General features: G+C 35.0%; 3 protein-coding genes across 5 annotated transcripts; 2 read left to right on the top strand and 1 right to left on the bottom strand.

The window, feature by feature from the left end:
- Positions 1-453: 453 nt before the first annotated feature.
- On the top strand, positions 454-4,512 carry LOC105972966 (RNA-binding (RRM/RBD/RNP motifs) family protein). 3 transcript variants are annotated; one of them, XM_012997953.2, is made up of 14 exons: positions 454-662; positions 837-1,002; positions 1,113-1,202; positions 1,496-1,561; positions 1,707-1,772; positions 1,853-1,938; positions 2,093-2,138; positions 2,219-2,273; positions 2,513-2,589; positions 2,698-2,854; positions 2,944-3,071; positions 3,161-3,265; positions 3,796-3,951; positions 4,140-4,512. In XM_012997953.2, exons 2-14 carry the CDS (start codon positions 982-984, stop codon positions 4,212-4,214), a joined length of 1,128 nt encoding a protein of 375 aa, XP_012853407.2. In that variant the 5' UTR covers positions 454-662; positions 837-981; the 3' UTR covers positions 4,215-4,512. The 3 variants fall into 3 exon arrangements, with proteins under 3 accessions (XP_012853407.2, XP_088677749.1, XP_088677750.1); XM_088821624.1 differs by having other exon boundaries at positions 507-730; XM_088821623.1 differs by having other exon boundaries at positions 485-1,002.
- On the bottom strand, positions 4,460-7,690 carry LOC105972955 (Remorin family protein). The gene is made up of 5 exons (XM_012997942.2): positions 7,257-7,690; positions 5,803-6,429; positions 5,285-5,594; positions 5,058-5,139; positions 4,460-4,921 (listed from the first exon to the last, which is right to left on the bottom strand). Exons 2-5 carry the CDS (start codon positions 6,368-6,370, stop codon positions 4,718-4,720), a joined length of 1,164 nt encoding a protein of 387 aa, XP_012853396.2. The 5' UTR covers positions 6,371-6,429; positions 7,257-7,690; the 3' UTR covers positions 4,460-4,717.
- Positions 7,691-10,982: 3,292 nt separating this feature from the next.
- Positions 10,983-15,714, top strand: ABA1 (zeaxanthin epoxidase (ZEP) (ABA1)). Its single transcript, XM_012997907.2, has 16 exons — positions 10,983-11,808; positions 12,586-12,748; positions 12,842-12,916; positions 12,994-13,094; positions 13,210-13,325; positions 13,438-13,649; positions 13,781-13,872; positions 14,007-14,121; positions 14,226-14,329; positions 14,431-14,476; positions 14,579-14,643; positions 14,741-14,827; positions 14,922-14,976; positions 15,073-15,161; positions 15,251-15,338; positions 15,432-15,714. Exons 1-16 carry the CDS (start codon positions 11,306-11,308, stop codon positions 15,513-15,515), a joined length of 1,995 nt encoding a protein of 664 aa, XP_012853361.2. The 5' UTR covers positions 10,983-11,305; the 3' UTR covers positions 15,516-15,714.
- The last annotated feature ends 569 nt before the right edge of the window (positions 15,715-16,283 follow it).

The raw sequence follows: 16,283 nt of genomic DNA, 5'->3' as shown, positions 1-16,283 counted from the left end.
ATAGGAATTTGGGGAAATCGTGTAAATATAAAAAATATAGGGGTATATTTATAAATATTCTATATAAACATATATACATTTTTATTTATATATAAATTCTTTTTATATATTTTTATACGAACATATTCAAAATAAAATTTACTATCAATTTGCAATTGATCATTAAATCATGTAAATAATATGGGAAACAACATAAGTATTTAAAAATTTGCTATTCAGACATGTTTCTAACTTTTTAGAAATTGCAAAATGACCCATAAAGTGTCCGGCATGTGTCTTAGAGTTTCTGACACGAGGCGTTTCCGTTCTACATAGCTGAAAATTAATTTCCGTTCGGGGGTATAAAGTGCTATTAATATTTTATAAGGGAGCAAAGTGCCAAAATTCTATATTTCAATGGTGCAAAGTGGAATTAAGCCAAAAAAAGTGGTGAGTTCCTTAATTAATATAATCGTTAAAAAGCGTAAAACGTTATTAGGTAATTACTTTGGGGAAAGTCGCTATTTGCAGACAACTGTAAAAAGGTCCACAATTTGGTGACCCCGACAAATCTGAAACTGAGCGTGCGCGAGACGAGCGGGGAGGGGAGAGAGAAAGAGAGTGGAGAGCGCGTGAGCTGAACGGAGCGAATTAGGGTTTTGAATTCCCAATTGGAAGAAAAGGTCAGTCGAGAAGCGATCGCACGAAGTTATTCTGCAATGAATTCTTGTCAATCTCTTTTGTCTGTTAGGTATTTCGTATGCGTAAGAATTCTGAGAAATATGGTGAGTTTGTTTTGGTATATAATGATTGTGTGTTGTGAGAAAGAGGTGCCCCTATTGTTGTGTTGTGTGCAGGAAGAGTGCGTGAGCGAGATTGTGAGTTGGTGTGAGAGAGAGAGAGAGAGGAGAGAGAAGAGAGGAGAGAGGAGAGAGAGAGGTCAGAGGAGAGAGAAAGTGAAGGGCACTGCTCGAATCCGCCATTCCATCATCTTCCATTAGAATGACTGACCGAAAGCTCGTTGTAAGTTTCAACGTTTCCGTGTATTAGGAACAAAAAAAGTTCTTTTGTTATGTGAATTTGATGTGTGTATGAGCTTTTCTGATTGATCTGCATGTGTATTTGAATTTTAGGTTTTGGGAATTCCATGGGATGTGGAAACTGAAGGATTGAGAGAATATATGAGCAAATTTGGGGAATTGGAGGATTGTATTGTGATGAAGGTTAGTTATTTATTTTATTTTTTTGTTAATTTTGTAATGTAGTTTATCTCTTTATTTCTCGTCTGTGTTTTCACCTCCATTGGGTGTATATAAATGTACTTTGTTCTGTTTAAGATTCGTATATAATTTATGATTGAGTCGATGTGCTTATTCAGTTAGAACCACATTTTGATTAGATATGTTACTATATTGCAGCCCTGTGATATGATTTTGCTGCACTGAATGCATGTTTTTAAAATGTTAAATGTTAAATTAAATAGGATATATTTATCTTCTTTGTAATGTTTATGTAGGAACGTTCCACTGGCCGTTCTCGTGGTTTTGGATATGTAACATTTGCTACAGCGGAGGATACAAAGGTGACACATTGTTGTTCATTCGTGCTGTTGCATTTATTTAGGTTTTCTCACTGTTAATTTGATTTTGCCAATTAGAAGTTTTTTCTGCATATGTTGGTGGTATAAATTATAATTCCTTGTTTTTATCTCTCTGTACGAGTCACAGGCTGCTTTAGCAAGTGAGCATATGCTTGGCAATAGAATGCTGGAAGTCAAAATAGCCACACCAAAGGTTACCTTCTTTAATAATTTATTTCTTCCGTGATTTTCATTTTGTGGTATTTTATAGCGTCTTATATTTTCTTTTTACAGGAAGAGATGAGAACATCATCAAAGAAAGTGACCAGGATTTTTGTTGCAAGGATTCCACCATCTGTCACTGAGGCTGTATTCAGAAGGTTGTACTCTTTCACACGTTCCCTCTCTATTTTAACGATGCTTCCACTTGTACTTACTTCTTCAATCTGCAATGTTTTAATTTACTTTATCTCTATTACTGGATATTAAAATTTGGGCAAGTCTGATTTTGGCATCTGTTATCTTCTTATGCAGCCATTTCGAGAAATACGGTGACATAACAGATTTGTACATGCCAAAGGTTCAATACTTTTCCCTCATCCTATAATGCAATAATCGTTGCTTTTATACCGCAGCACATAATTTCATTCATCTTCTCAGGATCCAACCACCAAAGGCCATCGTGGAATTGGGTTCATCACTTTTGCAAATTCTGGTACTTCTAGAAATGAAAAGCTCTTCAATATGAAATCTTCATGCACTGTTTATTGATCAAATGAGCGTCTAATATGTTTCTTATGTAACAAACTTTGGAGGGTCTAATTCTATAATTGTGTACTTGCAATTTAAGAGTGTTTTGATATGAGTTGTATTATCTGTGCATGCGGTGCTATTTATGTTATTTATTTCATGTGCCTTAAAACAATCCCTTCATCTCGTTTGATCTATTTGCAGAAGCAGTGGATGATTTGATGGTCGACACTCACGAATTGGGAGGTTCAACTGTTGTTGTGGACAGAGCCACGCCAAAGGTAGAGATTTATTTCATAACCCATGTTTGCCTTTTGAAATTGCACTAAAGGTAGAATGGTTTTAAGTATTTATTGTATAGTTTACAATATTTGTTTTTCCTACTTCAGGAGGAAGATTTCAGGCCAGTTAGTCGAGCACCACCCCCAAGTACTGCAGGTGGATATGGTGCTTATAATGCTTACATCAGCGCGGCAACAAGATACGCTGCACTTGGTGCTCCACCCATGTTTGATCATTCCGGTCATGCGGGCCCCATGCATGGAAGTAAGTTATTAAAAAGCACTTCCCTCCTATCTCCTTTTTTTACTTATTAAATAAATGATCTCAATTTGAAATTTATCATATTCATTAAGGAGGGGAGGCATCTCGTGGGATGGGCAAAAAGATATTTGTGGGTAGGCTTCCTCAGGAGGCAAGTGTAGAAGATCTTCGTCATTATTTTGGGAGATTCGGCCGAATCTTGGATGTTTATGTTCCTAAGGTGAATATTTAATTATATATATGTGTGTGTGTTGAAAGAAAATACCGTACAAGTTTTGATACATTGAGAATATGGCAATACTTTTGTAGGACCCGAAGAGAACTGGTCATCGGGGATTCGGTTTTGTGACTTTCTCTGACGATGGTGTTGCGGATCGTGTTGCTCGAAGATCTCATGAGATATGTGGACAACAGGTTGGACTTCTTTTATGTGCTACCTTTGGTTATTTTACTTTTATCTTTCAAGAATATATATATAGAATATACACTGTAGGCATTTATAGGATCAAAATCCCAGATATCTTGATAAGAATTGCTGCCCTGTGTATTGCTTTATAATGACACTTGAATCTCGCCGAAATACAATTTGTAGCAAGACTTATTTCTGATATACAAAGATGTATTAAAGTTTTAATCGGTTTCTGACACTCTAATGCATTTTTTGGATTTTTCGCCTTACTTTCTTACGTTTCCTTGACTTATTCACCATTCATATTACCCTATAAATAACACGAAAAAAAAGAAGCAATAGAGAATACTTGAAGATTCAGAAAAATGTTAGTCAACACTATTCTTAACTATTTTTACTAGAGGTCACGCATCACCTGAAAATCATTAGATTTTTTGTGATGATACCTACAGTTTTAGTTGTACATATAAAATGTTGGGTGGTAAAAAATTGTCTTATAATATCGTTTTAAAGTTTTTTTTTTTCTCGTTTACAGGTTGCAATAGATTCAGCTACACCAGTTGATGATGCTGGCGCTGGCCCAGGCCCTGGCCCTAGTGGTAATATAGTGATGAATAATCCTGAACCTTTTGGGTATGGTGCACCTATGCGCGCTTATGGCCGAATGTATGGCAGCCTTGATTTTGATGATGTGAGTACATATATTTTATTTTTTTTGCTCGGTTTGCACAAGAGAAGTCTTCCCTCTTTTAGTTTCGATATACTCCAAATATGATTTCGTTTTGTATTTCACTTGCCCAAAAAATTGGAAAGACGAGAAAATGGAAGTATATATTGTGTGTTATTGTACTAACTCTTTGTATGCATTGTTTTTGGCAGTGGGGTTATGGTGTCGGTGGCAGTATGAGTGGCGGCAGACCTACACGCCCTGATAATCGATACAGGCCTTACTGATCATCCTTTGAAGACGATGAAAATTAATACTAATTTCGCTCCAGATTTGCGGATTGCTCGTCGACTTTCGGAAACAAAATGTTTGTACTTGAAAACGACAAAATTTTCATTTTTAAGTTGGTCTTGTTGTTTTATGTGATATTTATGAAAACTCTGCTAACTTATGTAATAGTACAATTTGGTATATTCCTGTTACTCTTTGCTGCTAGTTCAGTATCTTCCAAGTTGCGATAGTTTGCATAAGCTTTTGAAAACATATTCGAAAATCGTTAAATAAAGCAATTACAATTTGAATTTACCAATGATAAAGAAACTGGACAGGCTCAGCTGTATGATGTTTCATAAGACAGATCAAAAATCAACATAACTGGACGATTTTCCTCCGTTTTCTCTACAATCAGCCAAGTAACAGAGGCGAAAAAGGCCAACATGTGTACTACATCGTTAACTAAATCCAAGACGGATATAGTTTTTCGGTGATTAATTAATTAATTTTTTTTAAATTACTTCTTTTTGCAGACAAAGCAGCTGCAGACAGAAGGAATCTTGAAATATATACAACAGGAAATCGAAATCCTTCTTCGAGAACTTCTTGGTGCTCGATTCTCCGAAACCGAGTTTCTCATGGCTTGTGCTTTCATCTCTGCAGCTCTAAGCTTGTTCGTAATTTTGTCCATTGATGAAGATCTCTTCTTTTCTAGTTTCATCTGATCCGATAAAAAAAAAAAGGATGTTACGAGACGAAAATGCAATACAATAAGGCATCTTTGACTTGCTCGAGGATTGTGTACTTCCATTTGATGCTAAAAAAAATGATTTATTTATTTATATATTTTTAATTACCTCAAGTTTCCGAATGGCTGCCTCAGCTTTCGCCTTCTGCAAATTCTCCCAAGCAGTGATCTTTGCTTCCTCTCTTTGCAACCTACGTAAAAACAAAAACATGATTCCGCTTAAATTAGTTTCCGGATCCTCGATAAATCAAGCGTTTAAAACAGTCGATAGATACAACATCAGATATACATATATTTTCCTATATTTACTCATAAGGAAGGACCAAATGTACGTACTTTGATATGTTTTTCGATGCCTCGGAAACATTCCAAGAAGAAGATGAATCTTTGACATCCATCTTTTTGGGTCCGTTTTTCTTGGAAGAAGAAGTGGTGGTGGTGGTGCCTTTGTCCACCTGGACATCTCTGACATCATCTCTCGTCACATGATTCCGACTGAGGCGCGCAGAAGAAGGTATAACGGAAAACGACAATCTTGCTCTAGTAGATGAGTTAGTGCTCCCTTCTTCGGGGCTCATTTGAGTCGCCATATCTCTTCTCGATACATGTGCTTCTTCCTCCTCCTTTTCCACATCTCGTTTTTCGTCTGCTCAATTCAATTCAAGAATCAAACAAACCACTAAACGAAACCAACAATCAACCGAAATTAAATCAAGAAACAATCTTGTCATAAAATCCCACAAGACAACAATCAAACGGATAATTAAATCGACGAGACAACAATCGAAAAATCCCACTAACGCGTAAATATTTCAAATTATCTCTTAAGAAAAAAACAATCTTTATATATATACCTCGAGAACTAAGGGCAGAAGTTTCACTGAGCAAATCGGACAAGCCAGGCACACTAGTACTCCTCGTGATATTATTTTCAACATACGAAGAATCGGACATCTTCGCAGCCTCGTAATGAACAGACAACAAACCGTCCGGTACAAAAACTCCGGTAGTAAGAGGCGAATTCGCCATGAAATTCCTCACATTCCCACCTTCGTGACCAATCACATTAGGCGAATAATTGGGCAAATAACCCAATCCAGCGGGCCCTAACGGCCCGCTCTTCGATTTGGGCCGTCTCTGAGGCTGAACAATCGAGTTCTTGAAGGCACCATAGCCAGAAATAGGGCTCGTAATCCATCTCTCCGCATCGTCCCATTTTGACGGTAATGCCCTTCCACTATTGAAGGGCATCAAAGCAGCAGCACTAACATGCCTTCTGCTACTACTATTGGAAGGGAGTGGCACCCGCTCCGAGCTCCAAGTCTTCGGTATTTCTCCGGTGCTGATGTCACCGTATTCCGGCGTGCCGGGGCTCGTGTAGGCGCCGGAGTTTCGAAAAGACGAGCCCGAATTTCTCCTCATGGCTTTGTTTTTTTTTCTTTCAGTTTAGGGTAAATGTAGACTGAAATCTTCTCATGATTCTTGAAAAAAAAAAATAGAATTGGGAAATTAGGGACACAGATGCACAAATTTAAATGTTGCCATGATTCTTAAAAAAAAAAAAAAGGAAAATTAGGGGGGCTTATTTAAATGCTAAAAAAAATAAAAATTGTTTAAAATCTTGAAAAACCCCATAGTTGATGAGTAGCAGAGAACACTATGACTTATCTTTTTTCCTGTCACCCCCACTCAGAAAAGAAGGCAGAGTATGATATATATATATATATATATATATATATATATATATATATATATATATATATATATATATATGTGTGTGTGTGTGTGTGTGTGTGTGTGTGTGTGTGTGTGTGTGTATATTAGTGGCAAGTCACTGTCTGTATGTATATATGAGTATAATGGTTCCAAAATAGGTCAATTTAAATTGATGTCTGAAAACTTTGTGGACCACGGGGGAAGGGGGCTCGTGATGCTTTAGCTATATTGTACAGCCAAAGGGGTACTGCTGTCCGATCAAATCAAAAGCATCGTTCTTCTTACAAAGACATTGACATAATTTTTTTTTTTTAATTTTGGACATAGATTTGAATTTAGAGGGGGTTTATTAATACAGTAGAGTTCAATCAATCAACCCCTTGTTCTAATAAGTAATACCACATAAAAACCCTGCCTTTCGTTTTCATTTACCACTTAAATTCGCACCTCTTCTGCTTCACAGAGACTGTAGATACAGATAGATACAGAAACAAATGGGGCCGGAAAATTTGAAAAAGCAAAAAAGGGAGGGTTTTTAAGTAAATAAAAATTAAAATGAAAAAGGAGATGCTTTTTGGTGGAGAAAGCTAACCTGTGATTGGGTGAAAACCCAGATAAACTTTTCGATGATTTCTCTGATTACACTTTGTTGAGGAAATGTAGAATATTGAGATGAGTCCAAAAGGAGGTTGTGTGTTGTATGTATATATGTATGTATATGTATATATTGAATGGGTAAAGCGGAATAGTTTAATCGGAGGAAGATTGTTCGTCCAGTGTGAAAGGAAACAAGAGAGAGAGAGAGAGAGAGAGAGTTGAATAAGAGAGAGTTGAATGGTATTTGTTTAAGGAAAATAATAATACTAATAATAATAATGGCTTGGAATTATCTCTCTCTCTCTCTGTGAAACGGAAGAGTGAGATTTTGCTGTTTGGAATAGAGGAAAAGAGAAGAAATTAATGGCGGAAGGGAAAGCGGGGTCGAGGTTGAGTTGGCAGATGTTGTCTGAATCTTCTTTTCATTTCAAACTCCATGTGAGGATGCTCCAAATTACAGTGGGCCCGCCGCCTATTCGATTTTTCGATTTTTTTTTTCTTAATTTATTATTATTGATTTTTTTTTATTTTTTTTTAATGTTGCGTAATTTTGAAATTTAATGATGAGATGTGTGAGAGGATTCGAAATTCAATTGAGAGTTTTTAATTATTATAGCATAAAATAAGAGTTTTTTGTGAGTGAGATTTTGCTAAATCGAATTTTGGAATTGTGTGTGAGGATTTGAAATTCAATTGGAATCTTGATTTTATGTGATTGTATTTCTTTATTGATGTATGTGTATGTATAGCTTCAACTTTGAAGATATAAATCAAAGAATAATGCTAATTTGATGTGAACTTGCCGGCTATGTAAAGAAAGAGTAACATATATTTTGTCAAAAATAAACACAAATATCAAACACCATGTGTGATACGTGCCCGATTATATAACTGTTAAAATCTACCAAATAGCCTTACATAATAGGACATATGTAAGCGGTGACATTCGTCCCAAAGTCAGAAACGTAGGCGAAGAGCATGTGCCACGACATGGTTTGAAGGGAGACCGACCAACCAACGAGTTAGGAAATTAAGAGCAAACACGAAACGACTCAGTGTCCCGCCTTCAGCAGATAAAAATAGCTTGCAACAAGTCGCGTTCACTTTGCACGTTTATCGGGTCTTCTAATGCATATAAGCTGCTTCTTAGACATGTTATCTTTCATCGTTGGCTTCTCTTCATTTTGAAGGTCCATTCGATCTTATTATTATTATTATTATTATTATTATTATTATTATTGCGGCCCAAAACACACATTTCACACATAAATACACGCTCAAACATACACACAAGCACACACGATTTACACAAATATTTTCACACATAAAAATCAAAACACGCACGGAAGTGTTATTGATTTGGCACATCGAAGAAAAGAAATGAATAAATATTGTACACAAGTAGTGAATAGTTGAATAGTAAATATATATTATTGAAACCAAAAAAAAAAAAAAATGTTTATCGTGTTGCTAATATATCATTTAATTTCTTTTGTGCAATTTTTCGTAATAATAATTTATAAAATAAAATAATATATTAAAAGAGAAAAAAAAGTACAACTAATATAATATGTGGCTGACATTATGTGAGATGACCGGAGAACCCATCAATTATTTGCACCCAATCAGTTGGTTCAAATTTTTATTTAAATGCATAAACAGTAAACCGACCAAGAAAATATTGAGTATTAGTAATATTTAATATTGATTTCGTGAATAATATTAATATCTTTTGAAAGTGAAGTTTATTACGTTTGACTTAGTTAAGGTTGTTGCTATCATTTATAGCATCATTTTTAGCTTGTAGGATTTGTTTACCATTATATTATGTAATCTTGAATATATAAAATTGATTTCTGCAATTTTTTAGCTGTAATTTTCGAAAAATAAATAAACATTGGTTGGTATGTGGCTAAAAATATTCGAAAGTTGTGTCTTTGATTTTGTTAAACGTTGTGGAAATATTTTAGCTCATCTTGTAGCTAAAAAATATGGATTTAACAATTGCTTATGAAATGAATTGAGAAAAACTAATAATAAAGATTAAGAAAACATTATTGTTAAGTTGGGCCAGGGTTGCATCCGTAAATAAATTTAATCAAAAGTCCAATTTATGAGGCTATATGAACATGGGCTGGATAGCCGAAGTCCAGATAAATTACAATAATCAGACAAATAAATAAATTATTTTTATTAACAAGGAAAAAAGGGCATAAAAAATAATTGGTCCACGTGTTTAGCTATGAGGTGTCTCAGATATTTTCATGGGATGTTATTCATTTCTCTAATTCCTCTCTTTGATATTGACTGGTATAAGTGGTATCTGGTATTATTATTATTATTATTATTATTATTATTATTATTATTATTATTATTATTATTATTATTATTATTATTATTATTATTATTATTATTATTATTATTATTATTATTATTATTATTATTATTATTATTATTATTATTATTATTATTATTATTATTATTATTATGACGACTTAATTTAACAAAAAAGAAAGAGATTTTCTCATAAGCCAGTGGCTCAGTATGCATGTAGAACTAGAACCGTTAGATGATTCGGTTGGGATTTTGGATTGTAGCTTCATAAGTCAAAATGTAATAATGTTTTACTAGAATACTATTTAGTTTTATATATTTGTTTCTATATTTTTTTCTGGTACAAATTTGGACACGATCAGAACTATAATAACCTGAAAACTCCAACACAAATATATTTATTATTTAAAAAAAAAAAAAACCTAAATAGCAAGTAAATATCAGAATTTGACTTATGAAGCTAGTCTCTAAATTCCAACAAAATCATCCAATGGTTCTACTTCTACATACACACTCAGCCACTAGCTTGTGTGATTATGATTAAGATAAAATAATAATAATAAAAATCTCTCATCCGGACCCCTCAACTATAAATCTTCTTATTATGTCAAATTCAATTAGATTATTCGGGGCATTCTCTAGATTGTACTCATTCTGAACAAAAATGTAGTTTCTGATGCACCACAATATGATATTACAAGTCAAGAGACACATCTTACAATCATCTTGTTTCAAAAGGTGGAGCTCGAATGAGATAAAATAAGTACAAACTGGAAAATATTCCGCATAATCTAGAAGAGTCCATTAAATTTGACACCACAAGGGTGGACGTGTAAGAAAAAATCATAATTGAGGAGGAGATTGTAATTACCCAAACATGAGGAGTTATTCGTTATTCAACCTTAACTCAGGAGGGTCACCGTAATTTACCCTAATTTATAATTTATTTAGTAAGAAAACTAATATAAAAAATATTGGATTAATTAAGGCAAGTGACCAGACTTGAAGCTTTGTGTGAGGAACCTTGCACCAAAAGGCGAAATCCCTCGCCCCTAGGGCTCCCATCCCTTGGCCCGGCAAGGATTGATGGAGGAATGTAAATCATGGTAACTCAACGGCCCGTTAAAGTAGAGGACCCGGACCTGGTGCCCACAAAGAACCAATCTCATTGGAGTTAAAATTCCCACATTGCGGCTGCCAGGATTCGATCCTAGGACCTTGCACCAACTTACCACCTCCGGAACCCATTGAACTAGACAGATGCGGGCTTGTGTGAGGAACCTGATTGTACAGTAAGTAGTACTCCCACCGAATAAAATTAAATGGGTCGAATCAAATATAATAAAGCAGCATTAATAATATTTCCCAAAATAAGTCGACCATACACAAACAATGTATTGTAGATATTCGAAAGCTCAGCAAACCAAAACCAAACCAGACAACATGGGCGTGACACGTGTCAATGAAATCTCCACCATTGCTGCTCCTTCACATCTTCGGATTGGCTCCTTCATCATATTTACAATCCTTCTTCTTCCCACCTCCCTTAACCGTCACTCTCACTTTCTCTCTCACACACCCACACACTCACAAATTCACCTTCCAGCTTAATTGCAACTGAGAATTTCAAAAAAAAAAGAAAAAAAAGAAAAACCCAGTTGTTGATAATCATCAATCATCTCCTCTGTTTGTTAAATCAAAGACAGAGGAATGAGTTCAACTCTGCTCTACAACCCAATCAACCCATCAACAGCGCTATATTCAAGAACCCCCTTTCTAATTCCCAAGGATTTTCCGGCGGAATTATGCCGGTTATCGCCGAACCAGAAACCCCTCTCGAGGAATCCAGAAAATGGGTTCTCCAAGAAATTTACAACCAGAGCCAAGGCGGCCGCCGGCGTGGCCGAGCCGGCAAGAGCCGAGCCGCCGTCTAAGGAAAATAAGAAGATGAGGGTTTTGGTGGCCGGCGGCGGAATAGGGGGGCTGGTTTTCGCTTTGGCGGCGAAGAGGAGAGGGTTTGACGTGGTGGTGTTTGAGAAGGATTTGAGTGCAATTAGAGGGGAGGGGCAATACAGGGGGCCGATTCAGATACAGAGCAACGCATTGGCTGCTTTGGAAGCCATTGATATGGATGTTGCTGATGAGGTTTTGAGCTCTGGCTGTATCACCGGTGATCGGATTAATGGCTTGGTTGATGGCATTTCCGGCAATTGGTATTTCTTTTTTTCTTTTTTCTTTTTTTTTTTTGTTGAGAAATTATATTGTCCCACTTATTTCATTTTATTTGATTATTTCCTTTGTTTTAATATTTTTCATTCTGAATTTCTAAAATTACGATTTTCCCCGATTACTTTTTGTGGTTCGTAATTGGAATATATATGAGATTATAATTTCCGATCGGAACTTTTATTTTACGAAAATAATTCGAAAATACCGGTATTTTAATTAGGTGACCAAGAAATTGGAAATTTCTGAATTTCGTCGATTACGAGTCGAAAATTTTCGAATTTCAAACAGTTCTCGAAATTCCGGTTTCTGAATTTTTCACAATTTTGTTATCGAAAGGAATTGAAATTAGTTTTTCAATTCGGAAAAAAAAAAAACCCGGAAATCTTCCGAAAGTGCTAATTCTAATCCGATCCGTCCGATTTCCACCCGATTCTGTCAGTCTGTAGTGTAAACTTTATATTCAGTTCTACTGGAGTTGCTTGTGATGTGAAAATGAAAATAAAAATAAAAATAAAAATAAAAATAAAATGAATAATTCAAAGACTTTTGCTTTTCGGTGCAGTTGTAGTACGAATACCTGTCGAATTCCCAATTATCGGGATATCTTGAGCTCGTTTTTTTTTAGATAAAATATTTGGTGGATAAAATTTTTGATCCATTTTGGAAGGCACGCACACTCACACGTCCCGTTTGGCTATTCTATGTATTTTTAATTTCTTGAAAAAAAATAAAAAATTATGACGAGATTTGATTTACCACAGGTACGTGAAGTTCGATACTTTCACCCCTGCAGCAGAACGAGGACTTCCAGTTACTAGAGTCATTAGCCGAATGACTTTACAACAAATCCTAGCTCGTGCAGTCGGTTCCGACATTATTATTAATGATAGCAATGTTGTTGATTTTAATGATGACGGTGAAAAGGTTGTCTTAAAATTACGTGTTTTCTCTGTCGGCTTTTTTTCCGTCATCGTCTTTCGTTTTCTTCGTTTTCATTTTTTTATTCCGTAAATTTAGGTGACTGTAACTCTTGGAAGTGGACAGAGTTACGAAGGCGATCTTCTCATCGGTGCTGACGGGATTTACTCCAAGGTACTTCATTACTTCGTCCCTTTTTTTTCTTTTTTTTTTTGGGTAACGCAATTGACGATGATTTTGATTTAACGTAGGTGAGGAAAAATTTGTTCGGGCTAACAGACCCGATATACTCCGGCTACACTTGTTACACCGGTATTGCAGATTTCGTCCCCGCCGACATCGAGACAGTTGGGTAAGATTTTATATTCTAATTTTGCAATTCGCAATTTTAAATTTGCATCGCATTTTTAATTTTTTTTCGAGATAACGAGGCTTGATATTACGAAAATACCGATTATTTTAAAAAGGTACCGAGTATTCCTAGGACACAAACAATACTTTGTCTCATCAGATGTCGGTGGTGGAAAGATGCAATGGTACGCCTTCTATAATGAAAAACCCGGCGGTGTAGATGATCCCAAAGGTAAATAAATAATCTCGACATTTTATTTATTTATTTATTTATTATTATTTTTGCTTCTGAAATATTATATTGAAGATATCACCTTTTTTCATATTTTCTTGGTTTTTTGCAGGTAAAAAGACGAGATTACTCAAGTTATTCGATGGTTGGTGTGACAATGTAATAGATCTATTACTTGCTACGGATGAAGATGCAATTCTTCGACGTGATATATACGATCGCACCCCGACTTTTTCTTGGGGAAAGGGTCGCGTGACTTTGCTCGGTGATTCTGTCCATGCTATGCAGCCTAATTTAGGTCAAGGTGGTTGCATGGCCATTGAGGTATTATTAATGCATTATTTTTCGACTCGTTTTTTTTTTTTTTTTCCGTAAATTTCCAAGAAATTTCCCATTTGATAATTTTCTTTTTTAGTTCGCGAAGCTGTTTTACGTTAATGAAATAATGGTTGCAGGATGGATATCAACTAGCAATGGAGCTCGATAAAGCGTGGGCGCAAAGCGTCGAGACAGGAACACAAATCGATGTAGTCTCTTCTTTAAAGAGGTAATAATAATCTTCTTTTTCTAGTGTCGTAAACTTATTATTACATACTACAGATCAAATGTACGATGATTAGCTATATTATATTGCTGATTTATTTCGACTGCCTAATTATAAAAAAAAATCCTTTTTTTCAGATATGAGAATGCTCGAAAATTACGTGTTGCGGTTATTCACGGACTAGCTAGAATGGCTGCAATTATGGCATCGACTTATAAGGCATACCTCGGTGTAGGGCTCGGACCATTGTCGGTAATAAAATAATTTCAGACGACAATTAATTAATTTCCATAATTCATGAAATGAAAAGAATTATTAATTAATTGAAATTTCTAACTTTATTTTTATTTTTATAGTTCCTTACAAAGTTCAGAATACCACACCCCGGAAGAGTTGGAGGAAGAGTATTTATCGACATCGGTATGCCGTTGATGCTTAGTTGGGTTCTCGGCGGTAACGGGTAAGATTTCATGTTATTTATACAATTTATTTTTTCCGAATTTCAATGGTTACGAGATTATTTTAATTTTAAATTTATTTTTGTTTAATCGTTTTTTGCAGTTCGAAACTTGAAGGGAGAGCACTGCAGTGCAGACTTTCCGACAAAGTAAGCCACTCGAATAACTAATTAATAAAGTGAAATATAATTGCTATGTTACGTTAGGTGCGAATTTTATTTCGTAACTTTTTATTTTCTTAATATATGAAGGCCAGTGATCAGTTACGAACATGGTTTAGCGACGACGAAGCTCTCGAACGAGCCCTTGATGCTGAGTGAGTACAGTACAATTCCTTTAATTTTTCAAGAAGGCTTATGCCATGTTTGTTTGGCATCTAATAACAAATATATATACCTTTTTTTCGTATGCAGTTGGTTTTTATTTCCGATTGGAGATTCGACCGCAGCTTCCGAAACCATATTCCTAAGCCGAGACGAGAACAATCCATACGTAATTGGGTATGTTTTTAAGATACAATTTTGCATTTTCAAGAAAATAAATTATTCGATTTTTACTTGAGGCACAACTTTTTTTTTTCTTATCTTATATTAGGAGTGTATCGCATTCAAACGTTCCTGGAGTGTCGATTGCTATACCTTCGCCTCAGGTGGGACGGCGTAATTAGTTTCGTTCTTGCTCGAATTCTCGTTTATTACATTATTTATTTATTTACTTACGGAGAAAATGTTTACTGTGTCTTTAGGTTTCGGAGATGCATGCTAAAATAACCTACAAAGATGGATTCTTTTACGTGACCGATTTGAGGAGTGAGCACGGGACATGGATTGCAGAGTAAGTTATCGATTTTTTTTTTAAATTAAAAGTATTATTTTTTATTTAATTAGACACTATAGTAAGTGAAGAGAATAATACTTTTGCAGCAATGAAGACAAGCGATTCCGCGTTTCTCCGAATTTCCCTACACGTTTCCGCCCCACCGATGTGATCGAGTTCGGATCGGATAAAAAGGTTAGATATTTTTTTTTGCTTTCGTTATTTTCTTGGTGCTTTGACTAGTCCATAGAAGTCAATGGGGGTATTTTTGTCTTTTAACTTGTGCAGGCGGCGTTCCGCGTGAAGGCTATGAAGTTGGCACCGAAGGCAACGAACAAGGAGGGCGAGAAAGAAGTTTTGCAGGCAGTGTAGATACTTGAAATATGTACAGCAATTGTTGGTGAAAATTTATAAGCGTAGGGATAATAAACTCTGCAGATTTTATTATACAATGAAACTTTTAATTAGTTATTTTTCAGATTTAATGGTCAGATTTAGATAATACATGTATATAGATGTGATCATGTAAAAATACAATAATGTTTGTTTTTTAGTGATTTTACTGTCTAAATTGTGATCATCACTGTATTGTTTCAGTACAATTAAATTTGAGAATATAGATAAAAAATAAAATGAAATTTTCGATTTCTGTTGATTTTGATCCGGAAATTGCTGATTATGGAAAATTATTTTCACTCCAACTTCCGAAAATTTCAATTATTTTTTCAAAAAATCACTTTTTATAAAATGAATATTACTATGTATTCTTTTATAGGTGAAAAGGAAATGAAACCCGATTCAAATTCGATTTTTTTTTTTATTTAAAGCAAAAATAATTATTTCACTTTCTGAAATTTTGATTTCTGATATTTGCGAAATTGGAACAAAATTGAAATAAGTTTTTCACTCTGATTTCGATTCAAATCGAACTACACCATCCTTAGTGATGGTGTATAAATATTGGGCAATATATGTTTATGCTCGGCCCATTTATTGGTGCAAAGGCCCAGTGATTTTGCTTGGGCTTTAAGGAATAAGAGTAGGGGTGGAACTCGGAATTGTCCGAAGTTCCGATTTTCAATTTTTCCAAATTTATTTGGAACGGAATCGGAATGGTATATAAAATTACCAGAAATTTCA

The sequence above is a fragment of the Erythranthe guttata genome, chromosome 8 (assembly GCF_056151865.1).
Source record: "Erythranthe guttata isolate IM_541 chromosome 8, IM_541, whole genome shotgun sequence".
In the NCBI taxonomy this organism is placed as follows: Eukaryota; Viridiplantae; Streptophyta; class Magnoliopsida; order Lamiales; family Phrymaceae; genus Erythranthe; species Erythranthe guttata.
The sequence above is the reverse complement of the archived record's forward strand: the minus strand, read 5'-3'. Positions and strand labels throughout refer to the sequence as shown.